Genomic DNA, 13,436 nt, shown 5'->3' on the forward strand with positions numbered 1-13,436 from the left:
TTTCTTCTGACACCTGTAACGTTCAACATTCACCGAGACAAGGAGAGTGGCCGCCGCAATGACGGTCTGAACGAAGTCAATGTCCGTGTTCATGATCGATGTAATTTTCACACCACAGATAGTTCATAGTTTGTTCAACTCTTTGCCCTTCAGATATTTGCAGATATTTGCAATATTTTCTGCGAGCTCGCGCACACGACTTCTCAATGCAGGGGAGACAACATATATATCGTCTCTATGTAACGGGGCGGTCTGTGATTTAAGCGTTCGCTCGTCCCGCCGAACATCCGAGTTCGATGCCAGACAAGGGTAAAGTTTGTGAAGCCCATTTCTGGTGTCCCCCGCCGCAATATTGCTAAATGCGACGTGAACAATACTCACTCACAGTGTAATTAGGAGAATCATAATCATGTTTGAATCAGCAGATATAAACAAGTTGGTTTTGAATGTCATGTTCTTACTTGTCAACTTCCCTTTGATAACACTATTTATTCTAACCAATAAATTATGGACAGTAATATCGTATATTCATCTTCAACAAGTTGCCCTTCAATGCTTTCCTAAAAAATACTCCGACGTGATATTGCTGGAATCTTGTTAAACGCGGCGTTAATCCATATTCACTCTCGTTAATACAGACAATGAGATTTAATTCGCTTCTTAAATCTTGTCCTTTATTTTCAGGAATAACCGTTGCGGTAGTTGCCATGCCGAATTCTACTTGATTACCGGTTGCGGAAATTCAACCTAAATTCAATAAAATACACGTATGAGAAAGTGAAAAATAAAATGGTTTCTCATGATAATTAAACTTCGTCTTACCTACCGTATAATGACGCCACAGTGATCTAGTGGATGGAGCGTTTCCTCTGAAAGCAGAAGGTCGGTGGTTCGATCCCCGACGTTAGGTATAGCACTTGTTTTTACCCTGCCTGGCGCTTGGTGTTAATTAATTAAAGAATGGCCAGGTCGGCTCGGAGTCGGCATACTGTGTGTGGGAACTGCAGCTTGGTTTCTCGGTGAGGTAAAACAGGCAAGCAGCCACACACGCACGCACGCACGAACGCACGCACGCACGCACACACAGACACACACACACACGCACGCACGAACACACGCACACGCACGCACGCAATCACGCACGCACGCACGCGAGCACGCACACACACACAAACTGTGTGCAATAATCTTGAACGCGACGTTACGCACACCATGCACAAAATTGAAAAATCACGGGACAATGGCCATAACTCTGTAAACAAATATTTGACGGGACCAATTTTCGAACTCAGTCTTGACAAGTATCTCTTAGTTTCATTCATGCTACTTCATTAGTATCTGAGACATCTTGTACCCTGTCCACGAAGTATGCACTAAAGCTGAAATCACGGAGCAACTGTTAAAAAATAATTTACGAAATCAATTTTCGAACTCATTTGAGATCATGACCAGTAACACCAGTGTTCAAAATTTCATTTCTCTGACTAAAATAGTTTTTGCGAAAATATGTCACCTTTGAGAACCTGATGGACTGACCGAAGGACAGGCGGACGGACTTATGAACTCCGTGGCGGGGATTGTAATGCTCAGCCTTTTGACAGCGTCATTGTCATGGAAACTAATGTGTTTTTAAGCATCCCCGCTACACACGGGAATGATGATTCGTCAGTATAACGCCCTCTTGTCACCATTGCCACCATCATAGGTACAGTCTGTAACATTAGTGCATAATGGTTACAGTCTGTAACAGTAGTGCATGATGGATATATTATGTAACAGTAGTGCATGATGGATATATTCTGTAACAGTAGTGCATGATGTGTATATTCTCTAACAGTAGTTCATGATGGATATATTCTCTAACAGTAGGACATGATGGATATATTCTGCAACAGTAGTGCATGATGGATATATTCTGCAACAGTAGTACATGATGGATATATTCTGTAACAGTAGTACATGATGGATATATTCTGTAACAGTAGTGCATGATGGATATATTCTGTAACAGTAGTATATGATAGATATAGTCTGTAACAGTAGTGCATGATGGATATATTCTCTAACACTAGTGCATGATAGATATATTCTCTAACAGTAGTACATGATGGATATAGTGTGTAACAGTAGTGCATGATAGATATATTCTGCAACAGTAGTGCATGATGGATATATTCTGCAACAGTAGTACATGATGGATATGTTCTGTAACAGTAGTACATGATGGATATATTCTGTAACAGTAGTGCATGATGGATATATTCTGTAACAGTAGTATATGATAGATATAGTCTGTAACAGTAGTGCATGATGGATATATTCTCTAACACTAGTGCATGATAGATATATTCTCTAACAGTAGTACATGATGGATATAGTGTGTAACAGTAGTGCATGATAGATATATTCTGCAACAGTGGTGCATGATGGATATATTCTGCAACAGTAGTATATGATGGATATATTCTGTAACAGTAGGACATGATGGATATAGTGTGTAACAGTAGTACATGATAGATATATTCTGCAACAGTAGTACATGATGGATATATTCTGTAACAGTAGGACATGATGGATATAGTGTGTAACAGTAGTACATGATGGATATATTCTGTAACAGTAGTACATGATGGATATATTCTGTAACAGTAGTACATGATGGATATAGTCTGTAACACTAGCGCATAATAGATATAGTCTGTAACACTAGCGCATGATACATACAGTCTGTAACACTAGCGGATGATAGATACAGATGGAACAGTAGCGCATGATGGATATGTCCCGTAAGGTAAGTACAGGTGTGAAACATCAAACGATTTGTGGGCATATGTTTATTATTTACACGCAGATACAGTAATACATGAACACGTCAACGCTGGAGACTCGAAGTGAGGCGATTTCTTTGTCAGGTGGATATGGCAGCCATCTTGTAGTGCGTGTGTTTTAGTGATGCATTAAAGTTGCCATAGACCCGGGGAACACGCTGGGAATACTTTCCTGTGACAGATTCAAAACAAATATTATTATAATTATTGCCAGGTAGAAATGATATTATATCACTCATTTGCACTCATATATAACACTTATTTGCATAATTGAGTGAAGAGGACAAATGGAATAACATCATTTTCGTGTTGCTTTTGATGTTAATCGTTACTCAGAATGTTCCCCTGAAAACATTTTCAATTATTAAATGAAAATCAAGTCACCCAGTTATGACTACTTTCCGTCATGACTACTTCTCACTTTGACTACTCCCAGTTTGACTACTCCCCAGTTTGACTAGTCCACTGTTTGACTACTTCTCACTTTGACTATTCAACTGTTTGACTACTCCCCCGTTTGATCACTCCAATGATGGGAATCCGCCAGTTAGACTACTTCCCAGTTTGACTACTCCTCAATTTGATTAGTCCACTGTTTGACTAGTCCACTGTTTGATTTCTCCCCCGTTTGATCACTCCAATGATGATAATCCCCCAGTTTGACTACTCCACTCTTTGACTACTACCCAGTTTGACTAACCCCAGTTTGACTAGTCCACTGTTTGACTAGTCCACTGTTTGACTACTCCCCTGTTTGATCACTCCAATGATGAGAATCCCCAAGTTTGACTACTCCACTCTTTGACTACTTCCCAGTTTGACTACTTCCCAGTTTGACTACTCCCCAGTTTGACTACTCCCCAGTTTGACTACTCCACTGTTTGACTTTTCCCCAGTTTGACTTTCCACTGTTTGACTTCTCCCCAGTTTGACTACTCCCCTTTTTTACTACACCCCAGTTTGACGACGCCTCACTTTGACTTCTCCGCTGTTTGACTAGTCCCTAGTTGGACTACTTCCGTGCTACATTTCCACCAATCATGTCTATCTGGTCGACCTGAGGCAACATTATATTTATCCTGCCACCCTTTCCTTGAAATATCAACGGTCCGTCCCTTACCACAGTCGTGCAGTCACTGGGTGGAGTGAATACGTCTGAATCCTCTGGTGGCACAGGAGATACGACGTCACCCAGCAGGGAGACGAACAGGTAGGTATCTGTACAACAAAGTTGAGTGGGGTCATCACTGACTCAAGGCAAACAACAGGTGACTAAATCTCCACAGGTAGGTATCTGTACAACAAAGTTGAGTGGGGTCATCACCGACTCAAGGCAAACAACAGGGGATTAAATCTCCACAAGTAGGTATCTGTGCAACACAGGTGAGTGGGGTCATCACTGACTCAAGGCAAACAACAGGTGATTAAATCTCCACAAGTGGGTACTAGGCATCTGTACAACAAAGTTGAGTGGGGTCATCACCGACTCAAGGCAAACAACAGGTGACTAAATCTACATAGGTAGGCATCTGTACAACAAAGTTGAGTGGGGTCATCACTGACTCAAGGCAAACAACAGGTGATTAAATCTTCACAGGTAGATACTAGGTATCTGTAGAACAAAGTTGAGTGGGGTCATCACCGACTCAAGGCAAACAACAGGTGATTAAATCTTCACAAGTGTGAGTTTTTAACAAGCTAGGCATAGCCATATAGGGTTATTTGTATCAAATTAACTGAGTTCACTTGAGTTCATGAATCATTACGTTTAAGACCTGCATTACTTTGGGCTCTCCTCCCACATCAAGCTGCACGACAAGCTGTGATATAATATAATTAATGTAAATAATGTTCAAATTGGCTTTGACCGACTCTTTGTAACAAAATGATGGGCATCTGATTCCGCTGCCCCATACCAAATTTTGAAGTCATTTTGAAGTCGTTTGGAAAATTATTGCTGTATTTTCTAAAATTAATTTTGAGTTATCTGCCCTTAGTAATCGGGCCTGTGACATTGGGATTTTTATCAGTAATAAGAACTATTTTCATGAGAGAGATACGTTCTACTGACTCCTATAAAATCACAAAGCCAACATGGCATGATGTCTTGATGAGTTGATCGTTTCGCCGAAAACTCGATTTTCCGTTCGAATGCGAATGTTTATATATTTGTGATGTTTGCGTTTATAAATACTATTATGAGCACGATTTTAGAATCGGCATTTTATCATTTGTTAATATCGAGTAAGAGGAAATTGCGAACTCTTTTTGCGTGGTTGCAACATGAGAGAACAGTCTCTGATCGATTCATCAGCTAAAAATTCATACGCAGCGCTTACACCAATTACGTCTTTTTCAGCCGGGGCGGTCGGGTAGCCTAGTGGTTAAAGCGTTCGCTCGTCACGCCGAAGACCCGAGTTCGATTCCCGACATGGGTACAATGCGTGAAGCCCATTTCTGGTGTCCCCCGCCGTGATATTGCTGGAACAATGCTGAAATCGGCGTAAAACCATACTCACTCACTCACTCACTCACTCTTCAGCCGTCATATAGCTGGAACATTGCTGAGTGCAGCGTTAAACAACAAACAAACAAACAAACGTCTTTTGTAACGTGCATGTCCATAACGTGCAAGCTTGAAGTGAGTAATAACAAATTACTACTCTCGTCCCCGTTAGAGAACGTTTTTATTACACACTTGTGTTTTTTTATAAAGTATGTAATGAGCGAAAGCGTTTTGAAATACATTCAATGTAATAAACTCGATATATGACGGAAACTCGTTTAGTAATACTCATTTGTCTCAGACATTTACCACTTCGGTGAAACCAACGACCACGGGCATGGTGGAGACATTGAACCATTATAAGGGTGAATCTGGGACTCGAACCTACGATCATTTAGGTTTACGGTAGATCTAAGAGACGCAACATGAATTGCGGCCCTTAGATGAATCGGTCACTTGTGTCCTTGTGTTCTTCCTGGGAGGAAAGCCCGAAGTGATGCGGGTCTCAGACGTTTACCACTTCGGTGAAACCCACGAGCATGGGTATGGTGCTGACGAACTTAGAAACATAATCGGGGCGAACCGGGATTCGAACCCACAATCATAGGTTTCTGGCGTGCCTAAGGGACGCAACTCTGCACAGCGAATCGCGGCGTCTAAGATGACCTGGCCACCCCGCAACACGAGTTGCGGCCCTTAAATGGATGGGTCCCTTTGTCCTCGAGTCGGATGATTATAATAAATGATCTGGCTGACAACACAGTTGATACACCTGGCAGAGGCTAGACTATCTCCATACCACTACCATACAGCATAGAGCGAAATACAACGTTCACCTAGCTGCTCTTAATATAATTATTAATTACATCTTACAAACAATAACTTAAAGGCACCATTCAATAAAAAACAACAACGTTCTTTTATTACTTGCCCGTGAAGAGATCACCCGTTTAATAAACATACAGCTTTATTACACATTGTGTAATACCAAAACGCGTGCTTATGTACTCTCGGAACACGTTTCACGAACAAATATTGAAAGCTCTCAACATCCCCTGGCGTATTCAACGACATTGTATGTGGAGATGATAGATCACTGGGAGGAGCTTATGCACACTCGATGACCCCAGCAACCTTGTTGCTAGGCTGACGTCACATGGCATTGTTTCGCCGATGGATCGTGCAACAAAATTCCACAAATTACGTCATCGGGTATTGTGACGTCAATGTAAACTTTGAGGTGCAAGGCCCCGTTCCACAAGGCGATCGTGCGGTAGCGCAACGACAGTCGTTGGTCTAAGTTAAATTATGTGAGTTGTGATAGCCTTAGCGCTACGATACGTTTGTGGGACGAACGCCTGAATCCTAAAGGTGGACCATTGTATGATATTAAATTCATACGTTTCAACTTTTGACGTGTTTGAAGTATTATTCTGTTAAACTCAATTGGATTATGCCATTAGGATCGTGTAGGTGTCAGCCTATTTACACTCAACAGTATAATTCTAAAAACATTATAAATGACAAGTAATAAATAAAATACTAAACTCGCTCTCGTGTAAAACCAATTTTATGAAACTCGTGAATAGTTGTGGTATCTGACTCGCTTTCGCTCGTCAGATACCAGAACTATTCACTCGTTTCATAAAATTGGTATTACACGGGAGCTCGTTTAGTATTCTATATTTAATTACCGAGCAAAAGAAGGTTACACCTCTGTTTGATGGTGGCTAATAATTGAAACAAACAATGGTTATTCGATAGTCGTGCATTCGATAGGGGTATCACAGTCGTGTTTCAGAAATTAAGTTTCCATTGTTTCGGCGACTGTTTTCAGCCGAGTAACGTTTCGATAAGTTTTGTATTTTTTTGTGAGATTCAATTTTCAAGTGTTTTCTTTCTTTTGCCCGGGGACCCGTGCAGATTACGGGGTAGAATAGGTCTTCAGCAACCCATGCATGCCGTAAAAGGCGACTATGCTTGTCGTAAAAAGCGACTAACGGGATCGGGTGGTCAGTGACCCGTGAAGATTCCGGGGTAGAATAGGTCTTAAGCAACCCATGCATGCCGTAAAAGGTGACTATGCTTGTCGTAAAAGGCGACCAACGGGATCGGGTGGACAGTGACCCGTGAAGATTACGGGGTAGAATAGGTCTTCAGCAACCCATGCATGCCGTAAAAGGCGACTATGCTTGTCGTAAAAGGCGACTAACGTGATCGGATGGTCAGGCTCGCTCCAATTGCGTAGATCGATGATCATGATATCAATCACTGGATTGTCTGGTCCAGACTCGATTATTTACAGACCGCCGTCATATAGCTGGAATATTGCTGAGTGCGGCGTTAAACAACGAAATAACCAATCTTTTGCTCAACGGTTTATTTCATTAAATGGGTGCCAGAAATTAAATATGGTGCCAAGCGTAGTATCAGCGTTAACTTTGGTGTTGTTTCTTTACACCACACTCACCTGCGTCCAATCCGTGTCTCAGTATCCGAACAGGAACATAGAGGTCGTTGGTGAGAGTGACGGTGAAAGACACGTGATCTCCATGATAGTCCTGCCTCTGGTCAAACGCTACAGCGTCGATGTAGTTCCCGTCGTTTGTGTCCATACCAAGGACGTAGTCAAACACGTCATCCGCATTATCTTGATAAAAAATGTTGACATTGTAAGTAATAGATTAAAAGCATTTTTATCTTAAAATCTTGGCTGGAATGAAATCAACGGACATAATTTGCTCATGATTTACACAGTGTATAGCTTACTCGTTACTGGGTCATGTGTTTGGAATAAATAAAGGAACTAAAGGTTTTCATAATCATTATAAATTAAAGTGAAAGAACCCTTTTCGTTGCTACAAGAAAATTCTGCTCCGATTGTATCAATGGAATGTTTTTTTATGAATCACTATCAAAAAGTTATTATATCCTGCCCCACCCGTGGCACCTGCCACAAACACATGCGAAGGCAAGTCAACTGTTTACCTGAAATAAACGACGGAAACATATGATACAAAATGGGGAACTGTGTCGGACATCCTTTTTGTCACTGATGCATCAAATTTGGAAATACCCACCACATGTCTCAACGTATTGAAAACTTTAAGGTTATCATTTTCTAGGAAATATTGTAACCTTGATCAAACAATTTTGAGCCGGAGTTGTATGATGCTCTTTGAAATCTTTGAAGAAATCGCATGCTCGAAAGAAAGCTCTACTAAAAGCAGAATCCATTTTACAATTCCGACATCATCAGCTTGTCTGTATGGATCATTATTAAATTGTGAGTGAGTGAGTATGGTTTTACGCCGCTTTTAGCAATATTCCAGCAATATCACGGCGGGGGACACCAGAATATTAAATTGTGATAATACCAAATATTGACAGGAAGCTGAGCGTCACAGGTCACAAACACATGCCAGGCAAGTCAATACAAGGACGTCTGCATCCCCATCGAATAACCATTTCTTGTTTGCTTCATTTTACATAGGTGTATACTTTCTATTGCCCGTCAGTATATGTCCCTGTTATTATTATTTTATTCATTATGAATCTAAAAAAATACAGTCATCGCAATTCGAACTAACTTTTAAAAGTACATTTTTCATAACGACATAGGCGGACGTGACTTGTTTGTTTACCTGGTACACAGATTTCAGGGAAGCCCCACGTGATCTTCTGCACCTGGCATTGAGATTCCGCCAAGTCTATCATGTACCGCTGTCCCTAAAATCAAGTAAAAAGAACATATACTACTCAAAAGAAGTTAAGGATCACCTAATTCTTTCATATTACAATAGTTAATCTCTCATGCCATGACAGATAAACATTACCAATATGAAAGAATCGGGTGATCCTTAACTTATTTTGAGTAGTATATTTACACCACATAGTAACGGTTATTTAATTAACATACCCACAAATATTTTTGGTTTGTTTTTGGTTGGGCATTCGGGGAACCCTAGTGGTTAAAGCGTTCGCTCGTCACGCCGAAGACCCGGTTTCGATTCACGACATGGGTTCAATGCGTGAACCTCATTTCTGGTGTCCCCCGCCGTGATATGGCTGGAGTATTGCTAAACGCGGCGTAAAATCAAACTCACTCATTTCTTGGTTTGTTTGTTGTTTAACGCCACCCTCAGCCCTATTTCAGTAATATGAGGGCGGTCTGTACATAATCGAGTCTGGACCAGACAATCCAGTGATTGATATTGATCCACGAAATTGGAATACGATGGCATGCATCAACAAAGTCAGCGAACCTAACTACCCAATCTCGTTAGTCGCCTCTTACAACAAGCATAGTCGCCTTAGACAGCAAGCACGGGTTGCTGAAGACCTCTTCTATCCCGGAACTTCACGGGTCCCCCAAAAATGAGTCCCAAAGGGATGTTTATGAAGTTTTATCAAATGCACTATTGCGATATATCTATCCATTATCCAGAACCCAGTCACCACAAAAGATTCGCTCCGGAAGTGACGTCACCATCTCCATTTCTCTTATTATTGAAGGCTATTTTCAGTCAGACAAAAGCCGGTTTGATAGTGCTAGGTCACTGAGGTACCATACCGCAGTTTAACTGGATATCCCACTTGGATACAGTGTACTGTCTCCAAGGTGACCAGTCCTTGGTTTACCTCCTGAATGCCGAACGCCAGGCAGGGTTAAATAGTGAGTGAGTGAGTGAGTTGGGTTTAACAGTATTGCAGTTATATCACGGCGTGTCTGCTTAATGTGGAAGGAAAGCCCGAAGTTATGCAGGTCTCAGACATTTACCACTTCGGGAAACCCACGAGCACGGGTATGGTGCTGGCAAACCTAGAAACATAATGGAGGCAAATCGGGATTCGAACCCACAATCATAGGTTTCTGGCGTGCCTAAAGGACGCAACTGCACAGCGAATCGCGGCGCCTTAGACGACTGGGCCACCCGTGCCCCCTCAGATTGACGGTACCATCTCACGAATGTTTTGCAAGTTAAAACGGCACGTTTTGATCACAATGACATATGAACATGTATGTAAAACGGATTAAACACTCAAAGTAAACAATGGTTGGTCCTAAACATACAGTGATTTCAATTGATATTCAAAACTTGAGTAAAATCGAAATTGAATACTGAAGCGACGTTAATAATCTGCTATTATAGTTTGTGCTGGAGGTCCAAATAACCTGATCTCTCGCCACCTGTCCATCAAGCAACATGACTGACCAATCAGAAACTCTGAAGTGATACAGACATCTTGTTCGACATCTTTAACCCTGTCCGGCTTTTATCAGCGACAGATGTTTTAAAACATGTACTGTAAATCTTGAAATGAACGCGACCGTGAATTAAAATTCGAAAAATTGAAGAAAATCACTCAGAAACATCAGTATCTCCGGTAATCTATTTTTGTTGTTAAAATACCCAGACATGTTGCTGGGTGAGAGGTTAACTTCTCTCTGGCGATAGATGAGTTGTCGTTCAGGCTGCAGCCGATGGTAATCACGTCGTCCAATAGCCACTGTAGTGATATGCATGCAGACTTGTATGAGGACATTGGAGCAATATGATGCCGAAATAACCACGGACAATGCCTCATGTCTACATACGCCGCTAACGACATCGTCTTAAAGGCGATTACACCCTGGCTGACCCAGGCCGTCTAAAAATGTCCAGATAAAGAATCAACTATACATTTAACTACGTTTATAACGAACACGCTTATAACGAACTGACGGATATAACGAACTTATTTTTTTGTCCCGACTTTTTGCATTTTTTGTTTTTTGTTCTTGTTGTTTAAAGCCGCCTTCAGCAATATTCCGGCTATATGACGGTGGTCTGTAAATAATGGAATCTGCACCAGACAATTCAGTGATTGACACCATGAGCATCGATCCACGCAATTGGGATCGATGACATGACTGTGCTATAGTTATGCCGTATATATGCTTCATATCGAACTACGGTTATAACAAAGAAAAGTTAGTGGTCCCCTTGAGTTCGTTATACCCGTAGTTTACTGCACTTGTGTTTCGGAGAATCCTGCAGTTCAATGGAAGAAAACCATTATGTATGATATTGTTACAGTTAGGTACTTACAGCGTTGTAATCAGTGATCACTTTCAGGTGTACATTTTCGGCCCCTACGTTCCTGTTGAGCAGTTGAGCTGATCTGTTGTGGAGTTTGTCGTAGTACACAGTGGACATTTCCTGTAACAGCAGTGCGTGATGAATATATCTATTACACAGATGGATATATCTGTTACAGATTAGCGTATAATGACCATATCTGTAACAGCAGTGCGTGATGAATATATCTTTTACACAGATATATATATCTGTTACAGAGTTGTGCATGATGAATATATGTAACATTATAGTGCATGATCAAAATATGAATAAAACAGATTGGTGCATGATGAATATATCTGTAACAGAATAGTGCATGATGAATATATTTGTAACAGAATGGTGCATGATGAATATATCTGTAACAGAATAGTGCATGGTGAATATATCTGCAAAGGAATAGTGCATGATTGATATATATGTAACAGAATAGTGCATGATAAATATATCTGTAACAGAATAGTGCATGATGAATATATCTGTATCAGAATAGTGCATGATGAATATATGAATATTGGGAATCGGCGTGACGAGCCAACACAAGTCTACCCCAACGCCCCTCCTCTCAACAACCTACAGTGGAAAAGCAGCTTACTAGATCATTGAAGCCTTTGTGGAAACTATTCATTTCCGAAACCGTGAAACCAATAGCTCGTTCCTGGACTTTCCATGACACCGGAGCACATCGTCGGTCAGCTGCAGCCACGACAACGGTAACAATGACGACATCTAACAGCGTCAGGGCGTACATAGTTCCTGAAGACAGTGGAGTAGAGCTTATAACGGCTGCCGGTAGAGCCTATATACTGCACAGAAACATGCACACTTGGCGAACAATGAGAACCAACATCTCCCTGTTTACATTGTGTATTTTTTTTGTATTTTGAAAGATAATACGATAGAATAACAATCGTACATATTGTCAATGCAATATTTTGGGTCCTGATGATTGAATGATCAGATCAACATTAAGAGCAATATATATGAATGAATACAGAGAATTAATGAAAAAAAATATACACTTTGTTTCTTATTTCTGGAGTATTCTGATGTGTTATTGAAAATGGATTTAATACCGCTGCGATTAGTCGCAGTGGTGTTTTGAGAACCTTCAACCAAGCATTGGCTGACACAGCTCAACATATATAATACATGGTAGTGAAAAAATACTTTATGAATAATCAGTCCTCATGTGATGGATATTTATTATGCCTAACAATATTGCAGATAGAACATAGATAAACAGTGATTGAATGAATATGTGTTGTCACGACATAAAACAACATCGACAGGGATGTATACATGTCACAGTCACACAGTGAATCAGTCGTTTCGTGAATAGCTAAAACATGCAGTCATCTCATGAAATGACAATTTGTTCCTTGCCATTTCATGAAATGTCTGACATATGAGCGTCTGTTGTACAATACCTGACTTACATCATCGGTAATATACCGAACTCTATCTCAGATCAGACGACACTCACTAACTACAGTCGAACTCCGTTATCTCGAACATAGTGGAGCCCTATTGTAACTTCGAGATATCCGGACATTCGAGATAACGAGGCATGAACATATATGTATATTGTAAGTGACAGGTTCGACATATCAGTATATTCGAGATAACGATGTTCGAGATAACGAGGCATGAACATATATGTATATTGTAAGTGACAGGTTCGACATATGAGTATATTCGAGATAACGATGTTCGAGATAACGAGGCATGAACATATATATATGTATTGTAAGTGACAGGTTCGACATATCAATATATTCGAGATAACGATGTTCGAGATAACGAGGCATGGACATATATGTATATTGTTCAACAGGTTCAACATATCAGTATATTCGAGAAAACGATGTTCGAGATAACGAGGCATGGACATATATGTATATTGTTCAACAGGTTCGACATATCAGTATATTCGAGATAACAGTGTTCGAGATAACGAGGTTCGACTGTACCTCACTT

The 13,436-nt window shown here is 40.7% G+C and overlaps 1 protein-coding gene across 1 annotated transcript; it reads right to left on the reverse strand.

The window, feature by feature from the left end:
• Window positions 1-2,946: 2,946 nt before the first annotated feature.
• Window positions 2,947-12,207, reverse strand: LOC139477945 (uncharacterized). Its single transcript, XM_071260393.1, has 6 exons — window positions 12,052-12,207; window positions 11,427-11,537; window positions 8,979-9,063; window positions 7,805-7,984; window positions 3,949-4,046; window positions 2,947-3,000 (listed from the first exon to the last, which is right to left on the reverse strand). Exons 1-6 carry the CDS (start codon window positions 12,205-12,207, stop codon window positions 2,947-2,949), a joined length of 684 nt encoding a protein of 227 aa, XP_071116494.1.
• Between the last annotated feature and the right edge of the window lie 1,229 nt (window positions 12,208-13,436).

The sequence above is a fragment of the Haliotis cracherodii genome, unplaced genomic scaffold (assembly GCF_022045235.1).
Source record: "Haliotis cracherodii isolate W230 unplaced genomic scaffold, xgHalCrac1.p SCAF_38, whole genome shotgun sequence".
NCBI lineage: Eukaryota > Metazoa > Mollusca > Gastropoda > Lepetellida > Haliotidae > Haliotis > Haliotis cracherodii.